Consider the following 27,560-nt stretch of genomic DNA (forward strand, 5'->3'; position numbering starts at 1 on the left):
GTAGCTCAATAAGTGTGCTGGCTGCCAAGGCAGGAAGAATGTACTAGTTCATATAGTCAAATATTGGGTACAAGAAGGAGTGAGACCTCTGCTGTATGTTCTCTACTTTTAGAGTTGCACGCGCACACCAAATATTGGTCAATTGCAAAAAAAATCGTTTTGAAAGACAAATACTGATAGAAAGAGTGATAATTATAATTATCCTGTAAACAGAAGAACAATCAGGTCGCGTTTATGGAGATGGGGTGAAATAACCGTTTATAAATTAAACAATTGTTAAAGTGGCAACTTTCAGAGTCTCTTTACACAGAGGGGACACAAAAGTGGATTTTGCATAATAGGTGATCTTTAACGTAACCATGATCAGTCCTTTCAGAAAAAAAGCCAAAACAACATGTGGTACGTTAAAGCCCTCTAGTGGCCGTAGGAATTATGATCCCTGTGAAGGATTAGGAGACATTAATATGAATGCACACATAGTCTTTTGAGGCTGTGTGCTAACTTTAAGCAGGTAAATATTTTGACCCGAAACTTTCGTAATGTCGTCCTGTTGGTAGTGGCGTCAGATCAGGAAATGTTTATGTGTATGAGTTTGCTGACATTGATTGATTATAGAAATATGAACAGGTAGTGTATAATTTTCAACACCTGAATGATCATAAACAAAACATAAACATGGCAGATTACTGAACAAGTTATTACCATCAGAAAATGAATGACAATCTACATTACTACGAATAACATTGTAGCCATGCCTCATACTGGTCATACCCCTCTTTTGCATTTCCTGCTTTTTAAACACATGTGCTCTACAGTACAGGTTAGCTCTGAGTGTTAGCGAGGCTTGCTAATGTAAACAAAAACGAGATTACGTCCAAAACACGTCAGGCATTGTTTCTGATAGCAACTCTCTGTGGGTCCGCTGCCGATTTGATGTCAGATCGGCAGCAACTCTGTATCTGCTCGTTGTACACACATACCGTTTTTTAAAAAGATTTGGGTACGGAGGAAAAAAGAAAGGGTTTTATTTTCCGATGCTGCGTGAGTTCCCCGACGCACCGGGTAGGCTACACACATTTATATAAAAGACATCAAAAACTGCATTTTGCATGACCTTGAAGTAACATGTGTTAAACCTGTGCCCCATCCTCACCATGTAACCGCTTCTCCCCTCTAGGTGTGTTTACATGTATGTATTTGTGCACTCCTGTGTTTAAGTATTAATCCTATACTTTCTGTGTGTGTGTGTGTGTGTGTGTGTGTGTGTGTGTGTGTGTGTGTGTGTGTGTGTGTGTTTGCAACTACCACATCACAGCATACCCCCCATTGCTGTGCTGAGATGCATCAAAGCAACTGCAGAATTACTTTAACATGCCCAGCGGCAACACTTCTTGTAAACTGAGTCCAACATTAAAGTGTTGGATGTAGGGTTGCATGTGTGTGTTTGTGTGTGTTAATACATTGTGTGTGTGTGGACCTTTGTGTAACCCTAATCCTACTCTTCTGGCTCATGACAGGCTCTGCATGTTAGAGGAAGTGGATTATCAGGACCTAGCAGGGCAGAAGGTTGCAATGTGTTTGGCTGCTACAGCTCCCATGCACCTGTCAATCAAAGCAGCCATGCCTCTGATAATGTGTGGCTTTAAGCCTGGACAGAATGAAACGGGTTGGTTGTATGAACGTTTACCACATGTTGAGCTGTATCACAAATGTTTATCTAATTAAAAAAAAAAATCTGAATTCACCAAACCAGACTTTATTATCTTTTCTCTTTCCAACTGTTTCCTTTCAATTTTAGAAAAAAACAAAAATCACAATTTCCCTACACAGAAGCGTAAGCCATTTGCACAAAACTACAGAAAACGTTATCCCAATGCTTTCACAATCATTGACATGTGGAGGTTCAACACTTACAAGGTTAATGCAGCAGGAAACTGACTTTGATAGAGCACTTAACGTCCTTAAAAAATCAACAACTATTACAAAATAAATGAATTTGAAGTATTTAGCCGATGGCTGGCATTAGGGATCTCTTGATCGCCAGAATGAACGGAGGGGATGATTTCAACAGAAATAAAATGTTAATGTTGTTTAATATTTCAAATCATAAGCAGCTAGATTATAAAAAAGAGTCAGAAAGTATGATTTAGTTCGTCTGTGGTGACAAATGCATAACACTTTAAAATATACAAATTCCTAAGACGTGACAATGTGTTTGGCAAACAGCCATTTTGCCAGAAAAAACACTTTTTGTGTGGCACAGACACAAACTACAAAACAGCCACTATACAAATAAATGCATCTTATTATACATTCAGTCAGTTTTAAAACTGAAAGGATAAAATACATCCCCATTATCACAAGTACTGATGCAGTACAGGATAGCCAAATATCAGCATTAAAGCGGCTCAATAATGCTCATTCTCAGGTTCATATTTGTATGTCGTGTCTCTACATGTCTCCAAGCTTTAATGTTCATAAAGCTCTTTATTTTTCTCCCACTGCCCGTGCCGCAGCAGCTCCTTTGTGTGAGACAGAATATCCCTCTGGAGGGAACTTTGGGATGTTAGCCTTTGCAGACCATTAACATGCACACACACCTATAACACACTAAAGGAAAGGGAAACACAATAGGACCTCTTTAACAGCAACATCTAAGTTATAACAAAACTCCATAATAATTTATACTATGTGTGTACTCATGAATTTAAGTGCAAACAGAAAGCGAGTACAAATACAAAATGGCAGATTGTAAGGCAAGTGTCCAAAGAAACGTGTGCTCACACCGACAGGCGTACACCCAGAAGAAATGATTAGCTATAATACCGTTGAAAATGTATCAAACCACAACGTCTTTTCAAAGTCACGGTCATATCGTGTGGCTGCAAAAATCTCTCCTCCATCATAAACTATTACGTTGCAGAAAAGAAAAGCTGTCCTTCAACTTAACTTTGGGTATGGATCCGCTGTAGTGGTCAATCATTGATTATCTTTACAGGCAACCACGGATGTGCAGTCCTTATTAGACCAAGGTCCAATAGAAAAGATGAATTTAAGTTCAAGCAACAGATCCATGGTTACATTTTCTCATCATTTACCGGGTCCGAAATGTGTTGATAAAACTGTTGCTAAAGCAGCAAGAACAGATACAGGACCTGCCTAATAAAGTCAATACATCCGTGTGTAAATGAAATAAATAAAGGCTCAAAGAGCTTGAAAGTTCAATACACCAGTACGTGAGAGGATAGAGTGAGAGCTCGGTGATCAGATACTGAAGCCTCAGCAATCAATGGCATGCTTGTGTATGCATGTGTGCACTGTACAGTGAGTGTGCATATTGTTCTGCTGTAGGCCGTGGTGCAGGAATGAGTCCTAAAACCCGGAGACGAGTTAGCATGGTTCCCTATTCTTCAGTCAATGGGTTTTTGAAAATGTGTTTGGTTGATGCCCGAAAAGAGATCTCAGCTCACAAGATGTTCACGGTTTGTTCTATGACTTAAAATAGGTCAGTAAATACCGGAAGCTTCTGTGTGAATTTAAAGGTCCCTTATTATACTGTTTTTCATCAATATATTATAGGTCTCTCAGATATACACAAAACATGTCTCTGAAGTGTTTGGCTCCAAACACCAAACAGATCATTGCAGCATTACCCATAATCCCCTCTGTTTCAGCCCTGTTTCCAAAGTGCTGATTCTCTGTCTGTTACTTTAGATGAAAATAAGGAGCCCCTCCCCACGCCCCTCTGAGAGACATTTGGTTACAAAGAACTCGATGGTGCTCTAGGAGGAGATTCAGGTGATAAGGTGGGGGGGTTACCTTGGTTGCTGATTGGCTAATGGTTACACAAGACAACACATCGTCATGACATCATAAAGTGGCCAAAATCTGATCAGCTCATTTTCAGACAGGTTTTTATAGAAATGGATCAAAAAGAGAGAGAATCTTTGTTCCTGAGACTTTCAGAGTCTCTTTCCACAGAGGGGACACATGTTGATGTAGAAGAGACATGAAGAAGAGGGGACACATGTTGATGTAGAAGAGACATGAAGAAGAGGGGACACATGTTGATGTAGAAGAGACATGAAGAAGAGGGGACACATGTTGATGTAGAAGAGACATGAAGAAGAGGGGACACATGTTGATGTAGAAGAGACATGAAGAAGAGGGGACATGTTGATGTAGAGGAGACATGAAGAAGAGGGGACACATGTTGATGTAGAAGAGACATGAAGAAGAGGGGACACATGTTGATGTAGAAGAGACATGAAGAAGAGGGGACACATGCTGATGTAGAAGAGACATGAAGAAGAGGGGACACATGTTGATGTAGAGGAGACATGAAGAAGAGGGGACACATGTTGATGTAGAAGAGACATGGAGAAGAGGGGACACATGTTGATGTAGAGGAGACATGAAGAAGAGGGGACACATGTTGATGTAGAAGAGACATGAAGAAGAGGGGACACATGTTGATGTAGAAGAGACATGAAGAAGAGGGGACACATGTTGATGTAGAAGAGACATGAAGAAGAGGGGACACATGTTGATGTAGAAGAGACGTGAGGAAGTGGATTTTGCATAATAGGTGACCTTTAAAACAGCAGTTTGCTAACAAGTGACTACATTAGGTCATAGGTGTCTAGGAAGTCGGCACAAAAGACACTTGGTGGTGTCTGTGGGCCAAGAGGGGCCAGAGTGGGGGTCTCCTCCTCCCTCTCTCTTCCCATGGTAAGGTCCAACCAATCCATGCAGTCCAGCCCCGACTCCCCCTCCGCTGCCATGTCGAAGGTATCCAGGGGCGACAGGGGGCGGTCCAGGATGCTGGGGGTGCACAGCATGTGACTGTGGAGGTCATCGATCAGAGTCAGCAGACCCCCAGGCTCCCCCGCCAGGAGAGGCTTCCCAGTGGTGCTTTCCAGGAAGTCCTCCAGGCGGCCATTCCCAGCGCTACCGAGGTGTTGCTTTTCTTCTGTGGTGTCGTCAAAGGCCTGCAGCTCAGACTGCGAGGTGTCACAGCTGGGTGGGGTGGGGGGGGAGAGCAGCAGGTGGAGGGGGGAGGGAGGCCGAGGGGAGTGTGGGTGAACATGGTGGGGAGAAAAGCCTGGCGCTGGTTTGTAGGTGGTCGACATTTCTGAGGGGAAACACACAGATATGGGCGTCCGTCAATCCCGATGTAATTAGATTAAACTGCTGATTAAATAAACATGTTTTATTATACAGCGAGGCAAGTTTATGTATATACCACCTTTCAACACAAGGCAATTCAAAGTGCTTTACAAAGAAGACATTAAGAAGTTACAAAATGGCATTTAAAGTAATCAAACAATATTGTTGCAGCTTACCTCCTGTCTGCAAAATGATGTCAATAAAATCCTCTTCAGGCTCTGTATCCTGAGGACACACACGGAAGAAACATCTCGTTACAACTGGGTTTAAATGTAACATTGCTCACAACAAGATGCCACAAGCACTTGTTGTTACGTGAGAAAAGATAGAGTCAAAAACAACACCGTCAAAAACACATGTGTCCTCTCTTAAATAGCTAACATTACAGCTAAGGCGAGGAGGACGCAAAGACATATCGCATCCCGCACTCATTTGGTCCAGGAATAGGAAACGTTTCTTTCTGTGCAGGGATACGATGGTGGGTGGGGTTCGGTAGATGGTAAAATAGTTCCTACATTAAACTGCAAGCGCTGTGGAATATCTTGAATAATTGGGTCATGATTTCCTGATTGCTGCAGAGTGCCAACAGGTTTTATTATATTTAGGCCGAGAAATGTACAGCTCGGCAACTCACACCAAACCATCATGATCAGAAATAGCATCGGGTTGAACTCTCTTTTCTATAAACTGTCGTTAAATGTGGATTAAGACGATTTAATCCATTTTATAAAACGGACAAGTCAAATCAAGCAATCTGATTGGTTCTTAGCCGTGATATACTGAGCGTATACCACGGGTAGAATTGTAAGTTACTTCTCACAACAAGTCAGTATCCCTCCGCGTCTGAGAAAAACAGTATACCGTCGGGCCGAACCACGCCCCTTAGCTGTGATATGATGAGCATATACCACGGCCTGTCGTGAGCTATTGCTTAATTGTACAATGATAACATTAAACCTGAGATGCCTCATACTTTGTTATCAGGCGATGAGGCAGTGGTCCAAATGGAAGCTGGAGACAGAGGACTGAACAAGACATCCAGACTGGGACACAACTCCTGGAGGAGAGGAGGGGGAGAGAAAAGGGAAACATCAGTTACCTGTGCATCTGAAGTATTAACAAAATCATTTGTAAGTCATCTTGATAGATTGTCCATGTCATCTGCAGATTACTTACGGTTTGAGAAGGAGGTGAGTATTTCCCCGAAGGAGAACTCTCCTGGTCCTTAAAGAAAGGCTGCAGGCTGGGGGGGGCAGACAGACACTGAGACACGTCCTGCTGATGGACTACAGACTCCTGAGGTCCCCCATTCTGTGGATACAAATCAGAACACAGTTAAGGATCAGATGAGATAAGAAAACATAACAAGCTTTATTAATGCCAGTAGGGAAGTTTAGGTTCAGAGCAGTAATAGCACAACAACAACAACAACAACAAAACATTGCATAATAACAGTCACAAATACCAGCTCAAAGGATAATAAGATACAAATATTAAAAAAATAAGATATGATAAAAAATATTTAACAGTTTGGTTGGATAATCCATTCTGGTTGGTCAATTTGGAATTTCAGCAGTTTGTTAAGGACGATCTGAACATAGGACGATGAATCAACAGGAATAAGTCTATTCAATTTAACGTCAGCTGTTGCTAAAAAAACGTACTAGTTTTCCATCTAACACCCAGAAAACACTGTGGAATACTTTTTTTAATATTACATTTTTAATATTGCAGGTGCACGACACTTTGGATTCAATAAGGATTGCTGAACGGGCAATGAAGACAGAAGAGAGTAAGAAAACAGTGCAATATAAGGAAAGGGGTTACACAATGTTTTCCCGTTAACGATAAGGACACATAATGAAAAGGCAGCAGAACTAGTTATTTTAGTAACATCTGAAATCACTTCCTGTCTCCTCAGAGTGCGATAAGAGGAGTCGACAGCTGATGACAGCATTTTCCAAATCTGCACATTTTCCAGCACACCTGCAGATTCTCTACATCTCAATTAGCCGCGACGCAGTGGAGTTCTTGTTCCTCCTGTTCACAACATGCATCACGGTAATGGGAAGATGACGTGAGAGTAATTAGCCGAGCATTAATAATTAGCATCGGGCTAGTGTCAGAGACTCTTATCTAAGACTGCTGTCACCGTCCCCAGCAGTTAATATCGATCGGACTCGGCGGAGCAGGCCTCGTGTTTCTCTCTTTATGAAGCTCTAACAGACGCTCTGTCCATTTCCATTAATACCATCCTTTCAAATATATTGATATTGGTGGACTACGGTGAGGTTATGTTTCTGTTTTCTGCTTTTAACTAACGACCGGCGATTGTGCCGTAGCACAGAACACACACAAAGAAAACGGCTACTTTGAATCTGGCGGCAAATTCAGACGAAACATATTTGACTTTAATTCTCACCTTTGTCTCTTGCTGTTTTAAAAATCCCACATTCTGTTCGCAATGATTTTCAGCGATTGTCTGCTGAACAGCGTTGTGGCTGGGGAGCTTGGCTGGAGTGGACTGTAGTCGCTAGTGGAAAACGAAAAATGTACACAATAATATTAGTTTTGATATTTGTAATACATTACGTCTATGCAAACAAAAAGTATTTTTTAAATGTACTGACCAGAGGTGGGAAGTAGTGGAGTACAAATACTTTGTTACTGTACTTAAGTAAATGTTTCTGGTATCAGTACTTTACTCCACTACTTATTTTTCTGACGACTTTTTACTTTTACTTCTTACATGTTGAACACAAATACCTGTACTTTCTACTTCTTACATGTTGAACACTAATACCTGTACTTTCTACTTCTTACATGTTGAACACAAATACCTGTACTTTCTACTTCTTACATGTTGAACACAAATACCTGTACTTTCTACTTCTCACATGTTGAACACAAATACCTGTACTTTCTACTTCTTACATGTTGAACACAAATACCTGTACTTTCTACTTCTTACATGTTGAACTCAAATACCTGTACTTTCTACTTCTCACATGTTGAATACAAATACCTGTACTTTCTACTTCTCACATGTTGAACTCAAATACCTGTACTTTCTACTTCTTACATGTTGAACTAAAATACCTGTACTTTCTACTTCTTACATGTTGAACACAAATACCTGTACTTTCTACTTCTCACATGTTGAACACAAATACCTGTACTTTCTACTTCTTACATGTTGAACACAAATACCTGTACTTTCTACTTCTTACATGTTGAACTCAAATACCTGTACTTTCTACTTCTCACATGTTGAATACAAATACCTGTACTTTCTACTTCTCACATGTTGAACTCAAATACCTGTACTTTCTACTTCTTACATGTTGAACTCAAATATCTGTACTTTCTACTTCTTACATGTTGAACACAAATACCTGTACTTTCTACTTCTCACATGTTGAACACAAATACCTGTACTTTATACTTCTTACATGTTGAACACAAATATCTGTACTTTCTACTTCTCTCATTTCCCAAACAGCTGGTTCCTTTAGTCTGAATGTGTGTTGGTGCGTGATCATTATTCTTTAGAGTCATTGCGTGCCTATTGATTTGAACACGATCCGTGTATCCATCACTTCCTGGTCTTCTCTAAAGAAGAGGGACCAATGGAAACGTTGTCATGTTGCCGTTGTTCAGCATGGAAACATTCATCAGCTAACAATGACATTATTGTTCTATTAATATAAAGGGAGGTCAGGTACTCTTTAAAACAGCTGCTAGTTATGGGTACTTTTTACTGAAGTACATTTCAAAGCCCTCTTTAGTTTTACTTGAGTAAATAAGTTTAGTCAGTACTTCTACTTTTACCAGAGTATTTTTAAACACGAGTATCTGTACTTCTACTTGAGTAAAGGATGTGTGTACTTTTGCAATCTCTTGTACTGACAAAAATGAGTCCGGTACCTGCAGTGCGATGTGATTGGTTGCTTTGCTCTCAGGTGCATCAGTTCTTTGGTTATCAGCGATGTGATTGGTCAGTGCAATCAGGAAGTGGTTGCCGTTGCCGTCAGTGACCAGAGTGGGGGTGGAGTCACCCTTGAAGAGATCCAGAGGGAAAGAGGGCGCTGAGCCTGGCTGCTGAGACACCTGGACGAAACCCACAAGACTTTAGAGGAAGAAGCCGGATATGTTAACATTTTTGTTTCATAATTCATTTGAGCAAGCCGAGAAATCAGCTGGAAATTCAACAATTTCTATATTTTTGCAAACCGAACATTTCAATTGAAAAGGGAAAAAAATGAGCACATTAATTCATAATAAAAATAATATGTTTTTAATAGTATATAACAGCCACAGGGGACTTTTTTATACTTGAAGTACCAATTTCAATACAGCAATTGTACTTGTATGTCAGGGTCATGTTTACAGTGTCAGTGTGGTATTAGTACTTTAACTTAATTTGCTTTTTTTATTAGAACTATTCCCCTTTTATGTTGTTAATGTGGCTATATATATATTTACAATTTAGAATATTTTTTTCTCCCTTGCTTCTCAGGGCATCGGGGTAATTCTGGCAACCGCTTAATATATGGGGCGAAGCCTGCGAGCTAGTTCAGGCAGTCAACTCGAGCACTTATGCTGCATTCATACATAACGTCCCTTGCCACTCTACAGCCAACCAAACTCCTTAACTAGCCGCTCTATTGAACCTGCCAGATCTCTCTCTATGCTTGGCTGCAGCTACCTCTACGTCGCTGCTGCTTGCTGCCCCACCACCACCCCGGCTTCCATCTGTAGGCTCGGGGGGTTAGTTATTTAATCATCACTCATCGTGCTATGTATATCTGTGGAGTGATGAGGCCCGAGCCTAGACGCCAAACTATATGCTGCTTCTAATAAACATGTTAAAGAAACACGTGAGTTGTCTGACTGAAATTCTGTATTTTCTAGAATCTGACTAGATCAGGATGACATTGAGAGTTATTATGATATTATAAAGAGGACTTCTTCTTATTACAGACACATGCATTTACAAACATTCGGTCTATATGCTGTAAAATGTATTATCTCTTCGATTTACACACGGCATCTATTGCACGTCTGTCCGTCCTGGGAGAGGGATCCCTCCTCTGTTGCTCTCCCTGAGGTTTCTCCCATGTTCCCTTTAAACTGGGTTTTCTTTGGAAGTTTTTCCTTGTACGATGTGAGGGTCTAAGGACAGAGGGTGTCGTATTGTCATACTGATATTCTGTACACACTGTGAAGTCCACTGAGACAAATGTAAAATGTGTGATATTGGGCTATATAAATAAACACTGATTGATTGATTGATTGATTGATTGATTGATTGATTGATTGACAGACATAGAAATTCCCTCTGGTGTGGAGTGTGGGATTTAAGCATTTGCAGACCATTTACATGCACACAAACCGATATAACACACTACAGGAGAGGGAAACTCCTCTTTAAAGCTCGTTCCTGACCTGAGCTGCCTGTCGTTGCTTCACATGGATCTTGGTCTGGATCTGTTGCAGCTGTTTGCTCTGCTGTTGCTGTAGCAACGTCTTCTGCTGCTTCAGCAGAATCTGCTGCTTCAGCTGCTGCTGCTGCTGCTGATGATGTTGTTGTTTTGACTGCTGCTGCTGTTGTTGTTGTTGTTGTTGTTGTGACTGCAACACATGCTGCTGCTGCTGTTTGATCTGCTGCTTGTGAGATTTCTTCTTCCTCTGCTGAGAAACCTTCTGCAGGTTCTCCGCCGCCTGACTGCGGTTCTGGATGAGCTGCTGCTGGTTCTGAATGTTGCGCTGCTGCTGGAGCAACAGCTGCTGCACGGCCTGCTGCTGGGCCAGCTGCAGAGTGCTTTGCTGCAGAAGCTGTTTAGTCTGAGTGTTCATCTGTTGCGGTTTCATTTGAGTTCTCTCTGGTGATTGTGTGGTTGTCTCACTCTCCTCTGAATCCGTGGCCTCCTGCTTGACAGTGACCATCTCACGTGAGAGAGGGGACGGTGTATGGCGGAAAGAGAGAGGGACGCTGGGTTTATCAGGAGGTTCTTGTTTAACTCGCACCAGAACCAGCGGCTCGGCTCCCTCCCTGCTGCGGTGCTCCAGCTGCAGCCTCAGCAGCTCCACCAGATGCTGGTTCTGCCTCAGCAGCCGCGTCAGATCCTCGATCTGCCGGTCCTTCTCGTGCAGCAGCCGGTCTTTGTCCAGGTCCACCGCTGGAGCCGGGGCGGTGATTGGGCAATGTGTCCGCAGAGAGGCCGGCTTTAGAGAGAACTGACAGGGGGCTGGAGGGGAACCCATCGGTTCTTCTTTAATGTGTGCAGCCAGAGGAGCAGCTGCACATGGCTGAAGACTCCCCGGGCTGAGAGGGGAACTCATCTGGAGGCGAGAGAACTGGGTAAATGAACAGCAGGACATCTTGACATCACCGTGCTATTTTTAGGAAACATTTAGTCATAATTAATTGTATTAAAGGATTTAGCATTGTAAATATATATCAGGGGTGTCAAACTCAAGGCCCGGGGGCCAAATCCGGCCCACGACTTAATTTCATGTGGCCCCACAAGAGCTTGCAAAGAATATAATATGTTTATTATACGGTTACATGCTACTTTACAGAAGCACATTGCCCATAAACTACATGTCCCACAATGCATCTCAAATTTGACCTTTTTGTCAGAATTTGACTTTTTTTTTTTTGTTCTACTTTTTTTCAAAATGTCACTTCTTTTTTTTCGGCTTTTCTTTTTAAATCATTTTGTGACTTTCTCACTGAAGAGACTTGCAATTATTTGCCGTAGACTTCTGCTTTCAGGCGTAGTTAATTATGTAGTTATTATCCTATCCGATAATAATCCAATGCAGAGGCAATGAGGTAATATAATACATTATTTTACATATATTAAATATTTATGTATGTATTTTTTATATAGTCTTAAAGTTACAACCGGCCCTTTGAGTGCAACCATAATGCTGATGTGGCCCGTGATGAAATTGAGTTTGACACCCCTGATATATATCATACAGGACGGCGCAGTGAGATGTAGTAAGAGTTGAAAAATACAATTCAAATACGAAATAAAATAGACCAAACTACATAAAAGAAAACCTTAAAAGTCTTAGAAATAAAATGCCAGAAGAAATGAAATTCAAATACTATTGCAGGTACTGTTTACATTTCATACAAAGTATATATTACTAAGTATTTGCAGTAGAGGTCATTTATATATATGTGGTACAAAAAAGTAAAAAATACCATCGTTTAAAAAAATTAAGATATTTACATTTCAAATGAATCGTGTCACATTGTTGTTATCATATATTGTGACAACACTAATATGGTAAGAACATTACTCATTAGTGCACTTGGAAGTATACTCAGTTAACATAGTACATTTACAACAATAGAATACAAATGATTCAATATACAAAATCTGATATATGTGTTAGTAGGCAGACTTGAATGGCAGATGTAACCCCATTTCTGGGTTTATCTAATATAAGGTCAATGTCAACAAAACAATACAGACCATTTCCCCCAGGGGGTCGCTGTTAAAGCCGGTATCTGAACTCATGGGGGAGAGGTCAGAGGGCGTGAGGGGGTCGTTTTGGGGGGAGACGGATCCACCGAGGGACAGTTGCTGCAGAGGCATATCGGCTATACAGAGGAAAGGAAAGAGGAGAAAGCACAACAATATATTTTAAAGGTCTCCTATTATGCTGTTTTTCATCAATGTGTTGCAGGTCTCAGATATATACAGGTCATGTCTCTGATTGGCTGAAACACCAAACAGATCATTGCAGCATTACCCATAATCCCCTCTGTTTCAGCCCTGTTTCTAAAGTGCTGATTCTCTGTCTGTGACTTTAGATGAAAATAAGGAGCCCCTCCCCACGCCCCTCTGAGAGAGATTTGGTTACAAAGAACTCGATGGTGCTCTAGGAGGAGATTCAGGTGATAAGGGGGGGGGGGCTGGTACCTTGGTTGCTGATTGGCTAATGGTTACACAAGACAACACATCGTTATGACATCATAAAGTGGCCAAAATCTGATCAGCTCATTTTCAGACAGGTTTTTATAGAAATGGATCAAAAAGAGAGAGAATCTTTGTTCCTGAAACTTTCAGAGTCTCTTTCCACAGAGGGGACACATGCTGACGTAGAAGAGACATGAAGAAGAGGGGACACATGCTGATGTAGAAGAGACATGAAGAAGAGGGGACACATGCTGATGTAGAAGAGACATGAAGAAGAGGGGACACATGTTGATGTAGAAGAGACATGAAGAAGAGGGGACACATGTTGATGTAGAAGAGACATGAAGAAGAGGGGACACATGTTGATGTAGAAGAGACATGAAGAAGAGGGGACACATGTTGATGTAGAAGAGACATGAAGAAGAGGGGACACATGTTGATGTAGAAGAGACGTGGAGAAGAGGGGACACGTGTTGATGTAGAAGAGACATGAAGAAGAGGGGACACATGCTGATGTAGAAGAGACATGAAGAAGAGGGGACACATGTTGATGTAGAAGAGACATGAAGAAGAGGGGACACATGTTGATGTAGAAGAGACATGAAGAAGAGGGGACACATGTTGATGTAGAAGAGACATGAAGAAGAGGGGACACATGTTGATGTAGAAGAGACATGGAGAAGAGGGGACACATGTTGATGTAGAAGAGACATGAAGAAGAGGGGACACATGTTGATGTAGAAGAGACATGAAGAAGAGGGGACACATGTTGATGTAGAAGAGACATGAAGAAGAGGGGACACATGTTGATGTAGAAGAGACATGGAGAAGAGGGGACACATGTTGATGTAGAAGAGACATGAAGAAGAGGGGACACATGTTGATGTAGAAGAGACATGGAAAAGAGGGGACACATGTTGATGTAGAAGAGACATGAAGAAGAGGGGACACATGTTGATGTAGAAGAGACATGGAGAAGAGGGGACACATGTTGATGTAGAAGAGACATGGAAAAGTGGATGTTGCACAATGGGTGACCTTTAACACTCGAATACATAAATCTGTGACAAACAGAGACAGATTTCCTGTTTGACTAACCGATCAGAGCGGACATCTGATGGCTCTGAAACTGAAACTGTTGTTGTGATGTGTTGTTGTTGTTTGCAGCCGCTCTGAAGGCTCTCGCTGCTCCTCCAGCCCCCGGCCCTGTGGGACCCCCTGCTGTCGGAGAGGAGGAAGTGTCGGCGCCTCCCTTCAGCTCCTGGTAGCTCCTCAGCCTCTCGATCAGGTCGTTTTTGGTGCCGGAGACTGTGAGGCTGCGCAGCTTCAACTCAGACTTCAGCTCCGCCACCTGACAGAGAGACGGAGCAAAGGCGACATTGAGATTGAGAGAGGAGAAAAGTAAAGAGGACGGGGATTAATACAAATTGAAACGGATCAAATGAAACAGGAAGAGAGAAAACAGAAAGACAGAATAATCCATCACTGTCCCTTTCAGCTCCGAGTTATTAAAACAGGATCTTTTACATATGCCAACTTCTATCTACCAGCTACTCCAAAGATAGCCTGCGGACTAGTAATGTAATTTAAGTAACATGTACTCAAGTATTTTACTTAAAGGGGCGCTATTATGCTAATTTTCAGGTTGACATTTATATTTAGTGCCTCTAGTCTACTGTGACATGTCTCCCGTTCAAAAAGCTCTTTATTTTTCTCATGCTGTCTGTGCTGCAGCACCTCTTTTCACCCTCTGTCTGAAACCAGAGCCCAGTCTGCTCTGATTGGTTAGCTGGCCGGCTCTAGGCACACTACAGGAAAGGTAGTTTGCTATATTTGACTGTAGTATTTCTAATGTATACTTCTTTAATAATATGTGGCGATGGCCGTGGTGCATAATGATATGATATTTTAGGTCATTGTAGTTCTACCTTTTCCATCTCTGCCAGTTGACAGAAGACACACTTGTTGCTCTGATGAGAATCTTCAGTTGTGTTTTGATGTGTTTCTGTGCAGCTCACCTTCATTTCATCCAGGTTTGGAGGTAGGCACGCTGGCTTTGTCCCAGCTAACGGAGCAGAAGTCTGACGGGACTGGTTAGCGGCTGTTGAGGAGGCAGCGACAGGTCGAGGGGGGGAGGAGGTCGTTGAACTGGAGGAGGAAGAGGAAGATGGCTGCTGATCTGTCTGAGGTCTGTTGGGAGGAAATTGAGATGAAGGAAAAGGATTATTATCCCCACAGTTTAAAAAAAAATGAAATGCCTTTTACAGAAGACCCAAGCTCCAATAGTGTGTATCATATCGCAAAGATAATCCCAATACTTATTTTCATGCCGAAACAATATAAATATTATAATATCAAAGAATGCCATGTAGTATGATATGGTTATTTTGAACCATTAATCAATTTAACTATTACTGTTTTTTGATGTAATCCATTACCATGATAAATAGGGGTGTAACGGTTCACAGAAGTCACGGTTCGGTTCATACCTCGGTTTGGGGGTCACGGTTCGGTACGGTTCGGTACAACAAGAAAAAGCAAAAAAAAGTCCCAAATGCATAATTCCAGGTTTGTTGTTATTTATTTTTTAACAGTAGTGCAAGTTTCAGTTTAAACATAAGGAACTCTGACATTTTGAATAATTAACTGTATTAAACAGTTAAAAACAAACCATAAACAGCACCACACACTCAGATGGCCATATTATCTATAATGGCTGATGTCAAACTAAAAGGTTTCATCAAGCTGTAAAACTAAAAAGAGTGATTGGTAAATCTGGGTGATGCCTTCTGATATGATTTAGCATGTTTGGCGTGTGTTACCATTAGCATACCGCACCGCTATCGAACAACGCCGACACCACTCGTCCGATCCACCACTCGCACACTTCATCGTTATTGTAGTCCACAGGGAACCCGAAATGTTCCCACACAGCAGATTTAAAAGAAGCAGGTGGGTTCTGGTTCTAGCTCCTGTGTGTTATCTGAAATCGTCATACTAACTTTTCTTCTTCTTGTATTTTGTTCGTTTTGTTGTTGTGTTTCTTCTTGTTCTTCATTTGTTGTTTAAGGGCGGCTGGCAAACAGCTTTTAGGCGCAATACCGCCCCCTGGATTATAAATAGTGTAGTGGATGCTGCCCTGAATTACAGACTTTTTTCCCACTCGTAAAAAAAAGGCGTATTGGTCGTGTGACTGCATGTGCCGAACCGTGACGTCCGAACCGTGACGTCCGAACCGTGACGGTACGGGACGAATACGGATACCGTTACACCCCTAATGATAAAACATTACATATAGTTCGATATAAGATGTTTGCAATATCTCCTAACCCGATGAGCATCCACTAAACGTACTTGGGGGGTGCGGGCAGGATGGCGTGGTAGTTGTAGTGCTGCTGCTGCTGACTCAGGATCTGCAGCTGCAGGAAGAGCTGCTGCTGCTGCAGGATTTTGGCGTAAGAAGAGTCCAGATGGGGGGGAGGCTCTTTATCTCCCTTCTGGTCGGGAGGGATGTACTGATGGTACTTTAACTTTTTAATCTAGGAGGCAACACACGATGATCAACTTGTATGCAGATTATTACGTCAATTCGTTTTTACCATCTTTGAAAGAGGAAACAAAAGTCTACCTTTGGCTTGCTGTCCTTTGGCTTCTTGTGTCTCTGTGCAGAGCGGTCAGAGCTCGGTTTGTGATGGGACTGAACAAAGAAGAGAGGTGATGGTAAGTGCTTTTCGTAGGGCTGCTCGATTATGGCAAAGATCATAATCTCGATTATTTGGGTCATTATGGTAATTGCGATTATTAAATGTGATTATTCACTGACTTTGAAAACATCCATTTATTGAAGAAAAAAATGTTGAAGACGATGTTTTTAACAGTTGATTAACCTGAACTTTACGTATAATTCGACTGAAAAACCAATACAAAAAATTATTAAAAAGAAAAGTAATAATATTGATAAAAAAAATAATCGTTTTATTTCGATTACGTTGTTTTCGTAATCCTTGCAAGCCATAATCGCAATTAAAATACGATTAATTATTAATTATCGTCAACTTTTATACAACAGCAAAAATCAACGTCCAGTATTCACTTTGTGTTGGTCTCTAACAACAACATCAGGCTCTTTAGCTGCTTAATGCTGCATTATTTACACCTTTTTTATTGACTTCATATGTTTACAGTTTGCTTTTGGGTTGATAGCATTAAGTGGATTTAAGGATATTGAGTTTTGCAGTTGGCTTATCTCTTTTCTAATAAGAGCTGTTTTATGTATTCATTGTTTAGTTGGCCTTGCCTGATTTGATTGACTCTTACCTTGATATGTGAGGGCGCCCCTGTCCTATGTGCGGCTAATGCCGCCGTCCCATTGGTCAGCTTGAATGAGGGGGAGGATCCAGAGATTGGCGGGAGAGCAGGAGCAGGAGTACAGACCTTAATGATAAGGTAAAAAAGTGAACCAATAAATCCACAAGGTGCATTTATCTCCTGAAATGAGTCTATTGAATCGATGTTCGGCAGGTCTACTATTATAAAGAGAAAGTAAGTTAATAGTCAAAGTTAAGTGAAGCTTAACGCCACATTGTTATTGGTAGGAGTTCACTTTGTACTCATCTAAGGTAAGGTAAGGTACGTTTATTTATAAAGCACATTTCCATCATCATTAACACTTAAGACAACATAATGGATTAACAGAGATAGAGAATAGTTTAAAAACAACATTGTAAATACGGTAGGTGCTAAAACAAGTTAAAAGACTTCTGGGTAAGCAGCTGAAAAAAGTAGTGTTTTTAGCCTCGACTTAAAATAACTCAGCGTTGGTGAAGACCTCGGGTTTTCTGGAACTTTTGGGGTGCATAAAAACTGAAAGTGAGTAATTTGACAGGGTGATTGTACCTGTGCAGGAGACGGGATGCAGCTCAGTGTTTCTGGGGGAGAGGGCAGAGGATTCAGACCCAGAGGAGACTCCTGGCTCAGAGGCTCTTCTGGAGACAGACTGTAACTGCTGTCCTCATCACATGACGAGTTATCGCCCGAAGCCTTTGGAAACCGTGTCTCTGAGAGGGGGAGAGGAGGGAGGAGGAGGTTGATATCTGGGTGGATGAAAACGGAGAAGACGAAAAGCTGTATCTTCCAACTCACTAAGGTGTGTGGGCCTGTCTTGCTCGTGTAGAAGGGAAAAGGGAAGCCAATGCGGAAATGCCTTAAACCTGAATTCTTTCTTAGAGCCAATTCCACTGATTAAAAAAGGTTTGATTGAATAGAAGTCTATGAACAAATTCCCGTTTATCCAGCTTGATAAAAAGTGTAGCAAACAGTTTCCTAATGAGGTTATGGTCTCAGTTTGTAGTTTCAATTATTCTTGAGCACAGCATGTTTATTTAAGTTTGATTGAATCGAAGTCTATGAACAAATGACCCTTCTTCTAACTTGATTTGTTAACTTAATAAACAGTTTCCTAATGGCTTTCTGCTCTCAATTACTAGTCTTTTTTTAGTCTTCTTTAACACAGCATGTTCACTCTGTAAATGAAGTTCCTGTGATTCGGAAACTGGTCTCTGAGAGGGGGGTAAGGAGGAAAGAGGAAAAGGTTGATATCGGTGGATGAAAACATGAATGCAACCTGTGACAAAGAAAACGCTGTTTCTTAAATTGCATTCTTTCTAAGAGCCAACTCCACTGGTTGCAAAAAGACATTTGATTGTATAGAAGTCATTGAAAAAATTACCCTTCTTCTAACCTGATGTATTACAAGTTATTCTGATCAAATCTTTTTGTCTTTTGAAATCTGGTGTTCGTGAGCTGCTTGGTTTTTGAAGCAGTGTAAATATATAACCATGACATAAAATAGAGAACAATCTGCCTGTTTCTAGACGAATTGGGACTACATTTCATCATACATTGAATGTCTTTACCCTTACTTTTACCGTCTGGATGGAAATAGTAGATGTATGTAGTCTATGTAGCTTCCAAGTAAAGGTCTGTAAGTACATTTGCACAGAACCTACATTTGTGTGAAACGTCTTCAATAGCAGACATACAGGGGCGGTTCTAGGGGGGGCCAGTGCCCCCTAACACTGACCTGTGGCCCCCCTAACAATGACATATATTTTTTATTTATTTTTAAATGTATATTTTCTGGTACTCGGTTTGCCAAAAACTGCAGGATTGTGTTGCTGTAATGTGAGATTGTGCAGACAACCTTATGTAAAGTAGAGATGTAACTGTTCATTGCCTTTATTTTTATATAAATATGGTGTTAGTGCAAACATTGCACTATAACTTAAGCTGAAGCTAACAGTAATAACTATAAGATATATCTGAATTAAATAAATGTACTGAAACAAATACCAATAACTGTATTGCATTGTTTTCTTATGCGCAATTACTTCATACTGTCTAGTTCTCTTTTTCGTCCTGCATTTATTGTGCCCCCCTCAGAAAATAACTGGCCCCCCAGTCAAATTGCTCTAGAACCGCCACTGCAGACATACAACTGCATTTTATGTGGTGTGTAATGAATCGATGTGGGCTCCCTGTTGGATGCATTTCATAACTCACTTCCAGCTAATTGGTCTGGGATGGCATTTAATATGGTGGACCCTCCGCAGAGTGGAAGTGGGTAAAGGGAGGCTGTCGTGGGCCAAATTGGAATCTTGCCACACTTTTCATTCATCAAAGTTCACTTTCAGTGCAGCCAAATGATGCAGGCCACCTCATTTATACTGGTCTTTATGTGACAGATGGCGTCTCTCGACGGAATGACGATATTCTGAGAATTCAGGAGGATCGGTTTTGTAACTCGTGCTATGGACGCATTAGCTGTGTATGTGAGGGCTCCTTCTGTTACTGCCAGACTTCTGTGCTACTAATGATATTCTCTTTAAAAGGTAGATGAACATCGGGAGAGTATGTCGGAAAAATACTGCATGTCAAACAACGGTCAAATATTTCCATAGCAGTCGAGGTAACGGTGAATTCAAAACGCCCTTTTGAAAAGAGATGAAGGTCGTAGTGATCACATATAGTCATTTCATTAAAATGCAGATTTTTGAGTCTTTTCAGGGATTTAAGGTGTAAAAGGTAACTGCTAAGATCGCGTGGAGTAAGATAGAGACTTTTCTTTTGCTACTGGATGAGTGTTAATTCATAACAGTGGCTGCAGCTATGTAAAACACACCGCTGCTCATTAATCCAACATCAGCAGGTGATGATGAAAAGACAACATGGGGTTGATTTAATACCCTCTGATCCAACAACGTGATGACTTCCTCACCGCTGTGCAGTGCCAGTGTGTGTCTGTACGTCAGGCTTTGTGTGTGTGTGTGTGTGTGTGTGTGTGTGTGTGTGTCTTTGCATGTCAACGCTGTATAAACCCTACGTTCCCGCTGCTCCTACAATAAGCGGCGGTTAATGCAATTGTGTTTATTGTGCTGTGACAGAGAGATGAATAACCCACTGACACAGGGTGGAGTTCTTTTCTCCACACAGCCACCAAGCAGCTGGACCTCCTGTCAATGATAAGATGTGCAGTAGAAGTTAAATAGCACTGCTAATTGTTGCTTTCATTGTTGCTGTTATTCTGGAAAAAGGGTGAAATTGGGGTCATATTTTCCGTCACTTTGCCCGATTTGCAACTGATTAAAATCACACGTATTCATATGGAGTCTTAACACTTCAATTAGTATTTAATTTTTCTAATAATGGGTTTCATTAAGAGACACTGACAGCATAGATGGAAAAGTCTTCACTTCCTGTCTGTCAGGCATTCATGATTTACTGTATCCTATTATAAGAGTTGTGGCTGTTTTGAAGCATACTCAGGTGGGTGAGTTAGTGTGTACATATTGGATGTGTGGGTGCTTCTGTTGTGTGTGTTTGTCTCAAAAACAGCTGATGCATGTGAGATGGAGCATCAGTGTGTTCATGAAGAGGAGGCCATGAGGGACGTCCTGTCCGGAGCCCTGATCTGTGGGCGTGCTGTTGATATATCACACTATCACTTTTATATTACACCGTCCTCCTCCACATACATGCAGGGAATCATTTATTTAAAGGCGTGTCCGGTATTTCATGGCAGAAAAACAGCTAGGCAAGCTGAGAGATGTAAAGCCCCTGTAATCGGACAACAAGGTTTACATGTAAAGTCGTTATAGTCAGGCTACACAGATCAATATTAGCCTTCACTTTGACTTTGTCGTTCTCAAGAGGCAACCTATTGGTATGAAAAGTGGAGCCCATATAGAAGTGCCTTAAACCTGGGTTTTGTCTAATGGACCGGGCACAAAAACAAGTTTGATTGTATTGAAGGAAGAATTACCCACTTCTAACTTGATTTAATACCTTAGTAAAGAGTTTAATAATGACTTTCTTGGCCCGATTGCTCGTCTCTTCGACACAGTGCCATTTAGAGTGAAATAGACGATAAAGCAGGTCAATCAGAGCAGACTGAGCTCTGGTTTCAGACAGAGGTGCTGCAGGACAGGCAGTATGAGAACATTAAAGCTTGTAAACATGTCACAGTAGAGGCACAACATCCAAATGACCAGAGTCGGCCCCCTTAATCGTTGGCTGCACCAGTTGTGAGAGGAGTTATTTGCAGCTGAATATGGCAACAGTCAAAGAAACACCTATACTGACTTTCCACATGTCAGTGAGTCAATCATTGGGAGAGTACATGAGAAGTATAATCTATGGGACAGCTTGCCTGCTTACCTATGATGGCCTGTTTGATGCTGGAGTGAACAGGCAGGATGTTTTTGTGGATGAGCTCCATGGGCCCCGGCCGGTGGGAGATCTTATCGTTCAAATCATCGGCCAGGCGAGCTCTCTTCAGCTGCATCTGCTTGGCCTGAAGAGACGGCTCCGCTGACAACTCTGGAAGCATACAGACACCAACCATGAGATGTATTTTAACCCGTGTGCTAGGACTCTGAGAAGTTATTAGTCAGAGTTGCCTAAAGTCCAGACAGCAGAGATGCCAAAAGTACACACATACTTCACTCAAGTCGAAGTAGAGATACTCGTGTTTTAAAATACTCTGTAAAACTTATTTACTCAAGTAAAGAGGGCTTTGAAATCTACCCAAGTAAAAAGTACCCATAACTAGCAGCTGTTTTAAAGAGTACCTGACCTCCCTTTATATTAACAGAACAATAATGTCATTGTTAGCTAATGAATGTTTCCATGCTGAACAACGGCAACATGACAACGTTTCCATTGGTCCCTCTTCTTTAGAGAAGACCAGGAAGTGATGGATACACGGATCGTGTTCAAATCAATAGGCACGCAATGACTCTAAATAATAATGATTACGCACCAACACACATTCAGACTAAAGGAACCAGCTGTTTGGGAAATGAGAGAAGTAGAAAGTACAGGTATTTGTGTTCAACATGTAAGAAGTAGAAAGTACAGGTATTTGTGTTCAACATGAGAGAAGTAGAAAGTACAGGTATTTGTGTTCAACATGTAAGAAGTAGAAAGTACAGGTATTTGTGTTCAACATGTAAGAAGTAGAAAGTACAGGTATTTGTGTTCAACATGTGAGAAGTATAACGTACAGGTATTTGTGTTAAATATGTAAGAAGTAGAAAGTACAGGTATTTGGGTTCAACATGTAAGAAGTAGAAAGTACAGGTATTTGTGATCAACATGTGAGAAGTAGAAAGTACAGGTATTTGTGTTCAACATGTGAGAAGTAGAAAGTACAGGTATTTGGGTTCAACATGTAAGAAGTAGAAAGTACAGGTATTTGAGTTCAACATGTAAGAAGTAAAAAGTACAGGTATTTGGGTTCAACATGTAAGAAGTAGAAAGTACAGGTATTTGTGATCAACATGTGAGAAGTAGAAAGTACAGGTATTTGTGTTCAACATGTAAGAAGTAGAAAGTACAGGTATTTGTGTTCAACATGTAAGAAGTAGAAAGTACAGGTATTTGTGTTCAAAATGTAAGAAGTAGAAAGTACAGGTATTTGGGTTCAACATGTAAGAAGTAGAAAGTACAGGTATTTTAGTTCAACATGTAAGAAGTAGAAAGTACAGGTATTTGGGTTCAACATGTGAGAAGTAGAAAGTACAGGTATTTGTGTTCAACATGTAAGAAGTAGAAAGTACAGGTATGTGTGTTCAAAATGTAAGAAGTCAAAGTAAAAAGTCGTCAGTAAAATAAGTAGTGGAGTAAAGTACTGATACCAGAAGAATGTACTTAAGTACAGTAACGAAGTATAGAACTCACCCTCCAGGATGTGCATCCGGATCAGCTCGGCGCGCTCAGGTCGGGCTCTGATCTTCCTCTTCAGATAATCCTCAGTCTGGAGAAAGAGAGAGAAACATTGAGATACACACATTACTCACTTTTGGATTCATGCCACCATTAGTGCTGTGGTTACCAACTTTATTTTGTGTCAGATTTCCCCTTAGAGCCAGATGATAAGAGAACCCACATATCAAATAAATACAATTATTTCAATGTGTTTACCACTTATAGCTAACTTTGTATGGTTAATTTGTACAGTTGTATCTGGTTAACTTCTCATTTTCTGCTAGTTAAATTATGACCTTTATCCTTTACTTTGAGCTAACTATTTTCATTATCCATCTCTTCAGCTATTTAATGAAAGCATTTAAGTATTTTTTCCAAACAACTATTTTAAACTTGTATCCATAACTTCAATATAGATATTTATTTATCTATTACTAATTACTTTTCACACACTCGGAACACATGGGGTTCAGATGTCACAGTTTGCTCAATATTTGGATATATATTTATTTTAATACAAATTGGAATTTTTATTTGTAGTCGATTCATAATCTTTCTACATGCCCTGGAGTACAAGAACCCCTGGTGTTTAAACCACTGACTTTAATACATTGCAGCTTACAATTCAATACAAGCACTACTTTATTGTGCAGGTGACCTAACCCAGCTCTTATTTGCCATGTCCAGCCCGTCTGCGGTGCATTGCTGTCATGCAGGCGCTGCTGTAATGATGTCAGAGGTTGAAAAGCTGAAAGTGATTGAATGTTTTGACTTCACTGATTGAATCAATGCTCACCCGCGCTCGCTCCAAACTGCGTCTCTGTTCGTGGAAGGCAGCTGAACTTTTCAGGGCTTAAAGAATAAAGAAGAGAGAGCGGATATTAACATGGTGACAGGGTGTACATTCAAGCCACCGAGGAGAAATGGAGAGCGAATGCCTCAGAATGGCTGTTTGCCTCAACTGTTCAGCTCCAGTTCACTCGAATAGCTTTACTGATAGTGAGACTTATTGCTCTTATATTGCCAAAGCTATTCCTTTATAACCGTTTGAGTGCAATGTCAGTGTAGTAATCTCGCTCTCGCTGTAAAGACTCGCATCTTTCTAGGCCACGGCAGAACAATATGCATTATAGCCTGGGCAGTGGTGCTATTAAAATGTAAAGTGTCAGTCCACCGAGCCTCTTTTGCAGCAGTGGAATTTATGGGATATTTTGTACGGATTCCCAAATGACTCAAGCAAGACGTGCTGTGGGCCCGTGATTATGCAAAAACCCAGGGATTAGTGGTGCTCGACACCTAGAAGCCTAAAGGGTTGCGATGACACCAAAATGCTGAGTTAAATGCAGCATATCAGCGCAGGCATTAGGCTTTAGCTTCTGAAACAAGAATCTGAACCTCACACTATTAAATAATGTTATACTGCACGAGAGAGTAGCTTTGAATAGCACACCTTGAGTCACATTTAAAACCATGCATTTTACGAACACCATTTCCAGGGGTCGTATTATTTTAAGATGACCTTTAACGTCACATAATTCATGAAAAGGCCAGAAAGCGTGACCATAAATTAATCATATTTCTAGTGTATGGACAACCACATGATTTTAAATGAATAAACGCCAAACAATGAAACATCCCAAATCATTAATACCCTGATCCCTCCCAATCTCCCCTTGTCTCCCACTCAATTGCAGCTAGGACTAAAAGCTGCTGTCACCAAAGCCCAAATGTGAAATAATAACATATTGTTGTCCTATTATATTGACTCCTCTCACTCCACCCCATCTGTGCAGAGCTGTGCTACGCTTTTCATGTTGCTTCTTCTTTAAATAATTCCCTCACTTTACCATCCTGTGATTCATCATATAGCTGTGGAATATTTCCCAAGATGCATTCTGTAAAATAAACCCATTTGTGCCCAAAGGCTATATTTAGAAACAGTAAAGAAAGACGCCACAATGTTTGCTCTGATTGGCCTGAAGTCTTGAAATGTGGTTGACGCATGTTTTTGGCAATTGTGTAACAGAACAACTTGACATTTTATGATCATATGAAATTATAAAAATGATTTTTATTTAGAAACTAACATCGTGCTTAATAAATATCTTCCAGATTATATTTGATTTTCAACTTGTTATGAGTTCATGAACACCAAATACTTGACTGTGCTCCTCGTTGTTTCCTTAAGAACAACCCATGTTATTCTACTATAGAGACTTTGGGTTCATAGGACTACTGTTATGTTTATAATATATATAAAAAATACTTTGCTCGAAGACTAATTTTGATAAGGATATGTGATAAAGTCATACATCAAACTGTTTTGCTTATCATATATTTGCATATTTAACTAGCCAGATAAAGGTAAGCGTTCCCTTGACGAAAGGATTTTTCAAAACATTAATGATGTGGCAAAAACGACATGTTCTGTTCAGCAGGATAATCTCCACATATTAACACCACTATTATATTAGTTGAATTGAAAATGCAACCGCCAAAAAGTAGGTAGCGAAGGTAAGGCTATAAAGGAACTTGTCACGGATGAGTGAAGGAAGCAGGACCCAAATGCAGATAACTTTTGAGAAAACCCTTTATTCCAAGGATAAAGGATAAATGACAAATACCGAACAGAACACTCTCCGGTGAACTCCGTCACCAACAAACAATGACCCAACACTGAACACAGACAGAGACAAGACTAAATACAAGAAGGGGTAATCATGACAACGAGAAACAGCCGGGCAGGGGAGGAGAAACACAAGGACAACAGGTGAACACAATCGGGTAATCAGGGAGGGAAACAGACAGAAAGCAGACAGGCAGGAAACGGGGGTGAACACTTAACACAATAAGACAGGAAACCCAAAGACAAGAAAAACACCAACACAGACAAAACTACAAGCGTGACCTAACATGTGCATTGTGACAGAACCCCCCCTCAAGGGACGGATTCCAGACGTCCCTAAAAAAAACAAAACAAAAAAGTCCAAAACCCCAAGCAGGGTGGGCGGAGGGGGTCCGGAGGACGGGTCTTGGGCTGACAGCCCAGGAACACAGCGGAGGACCAGGAAGGGGTCACGGGCGGACGGCCCGAGGGGCAAGGTACAGTCCAAAAAGGGGGATTCGGGCGGACTGCCCGGGGACAAGGCAGAGAACCAGGAAGGGGTCTCGGGCGGACGGCCCGGGGTCAAAACAGAGTCCAAGGTGGGGACCATGGAGGACCGAAGGCAGCGGCAGGAAGAGTCAGGGACCCGGGTCCGAGGGCGAAGGCAACGGCAGGAAGAGTCAGGGGGTCGGGCCCGAGGGCGAAGACCGCAGCTCTCAGGGGGCCGGGCACGAGGGCGAAGACCGCGGCTCTCAGGGGGCCGGGCTCGAGGGCGAAGACCGCGGCTCTCAGGGGGCCGGGCTCGAGGGCGAAGACCGCGGCTCTCAGGGGGCCGGGCTCGAGGGCGAAGACCGCGGCTCTCAGGGGGCCGGGCTCGAGCCGGTGTCGACCGGACAGGATCAGGAGGCCGGGCAGGAAAGCGCTGATGGGCCAGTTCCGGAGATCGGGCAGGACCCGGTGTCGGCCGGACAGAAACCGGAGCCGGTCGGACAGGCTTCGGCAGGATCCCCCACGGAAAAGGACCAGGAGTTGGCAGGAACCCCGGCGAGACCGGTGATGGACATGGGGCTGGCAGGGCCCCCGGTAGAACCTCCAACGGCACGGGATATAGGGTTGGCAGGACCCCCGGCAGGGGAGTAGACGGCGGGACCTCCAACGACACAGGACACAGGGTTGGCAGGACCCCCGGCAGGGGAGTATTCTGCGGGACCTCCAACGGCACAGGACACAGGGTTGGCAGGACCCCCGGCAGGGGAGTAGACGGCGGGACCTCCAACGGCACAGGACACAGAGCTGGCAGGACCCCCGGCAGGGGAGTAGACGGCGGGACCTCCAACGGGACAGGACACAGGGTTGGCAGGACCCCCGGCAGGGGAGTAGACGGCGGGACCTCCAACGGCACAGGACACAGGGTTGGCAGGGGAGTAGACGGCGGGACCTCCAACGGCACAGGACACAGGGCTGGCAGGACCCCCGGCAGGGGAGTAGACGGCGGGACCTCCAACGGGACAGGAGAAAGGGTTGGCAGGACCCCCGGCAGAAGAGTATTCTGCGGGACCTCCAACGGGACAGGAGAA

At 42.1% G+C, this 27,560-nt stretch overlaps 1 protein-coding gene across 2 annotated transcripts in view; it reads right to left on the reverse strand.

Moving 5' to 3' along the window:
* Positions 1 to 1,740: 1,740 nt before the first annotated feature.
* LOC117450525 (myocardin-related transcription factor A-like) overlaps positions 1,741 to 27,560 on the reverse strand; it is a 56,917-nt gene continuing 31,097 nt past the window's right edge. For both annotated transcript variants that reach the window (XM_034088338.2, XM_034088337.2), the window contains 17 exons: positions 24,175 to 24,230; positions 23,352 to 23,427; positions 21,828 to 21,989; positions 18,009 to 18,169; positions 17,430 to 17,546; positions 16,741 to 16,809; positions 16,467 to 16,651; positions 15,131 to 15,302; positions 14,211 to 14,463; positions 12,666 to 12,793; positions 10,618 to 11,514; positions 9,097 to 9,279; positions 7,592 to 7,702; positions 6,346 to 6,480; positions 6,143 to 6,226; positions 5,346 to 5,394; positions 1,741 to 5,134 (listed from right to left, as the gene is read on the reverse strand). In XM_034088338.2, the coding sequence (XP_033944229.1) occupies positions 4,623 to 5,134; positions 5,346 to 5,394; positions 6,143 to 6,226; positions 6,346 to 6,480; positions 7,592 to 7,702; positions 9,097 to 9,279; positions 10,618 to 11,514; positions 12,666 to 12,793; positions 14,211 to 14,463; positions 15,131 to 15,302; positions 16,467 to 16,651; positions 16,741 to 16,809; positions 17,430 to 17,546; positions 18,009 to 18,169; positions 21,828 to 21,989; positions 23,352 to 23,427; positions 24,175 to 24,230 (3,350 nt within the window). In that variant the 3' untranslated portion in view covers positions 1,741 to 4,622. The remainder of the gene's footprint in view (positions 5,135 to 5,345; positions 5,395 to 6,142; positions 6,227 to 6,345; positions 6,481 to 7,591; positions 7,703 to 9,096; positions 9,280 to 10,617; positions 11,515 to 12,665; positions 12,794 to 14,210; positions 14,464 to 15,130; positions 15,303 to 16,466; positions 16,652 to 16,740; positions 16,810 to 17,429; positions 17,547 to 18,008; positions 18,170 to 21,827; positions 21,990 to 23,351; positions 23,428 to 24,174; positions 24,231 to 27,560) is intronic.

Source organism: Pseudochaenichthys georgianus, chromosome 8 (assembly GCF_902827115.2).
Source record: "Pseudochaenichthys georgianus chromosome 8, fPseGeo1.2, whole genome shotgun sequence".
Taxonomy (NCBI): Eukaryota; Metazoa; Chordata; class Actinopteri; order Perciformes; family Channichthyidae; genus Pseudochaenichthys; species Pseudochaenichthys georgianus.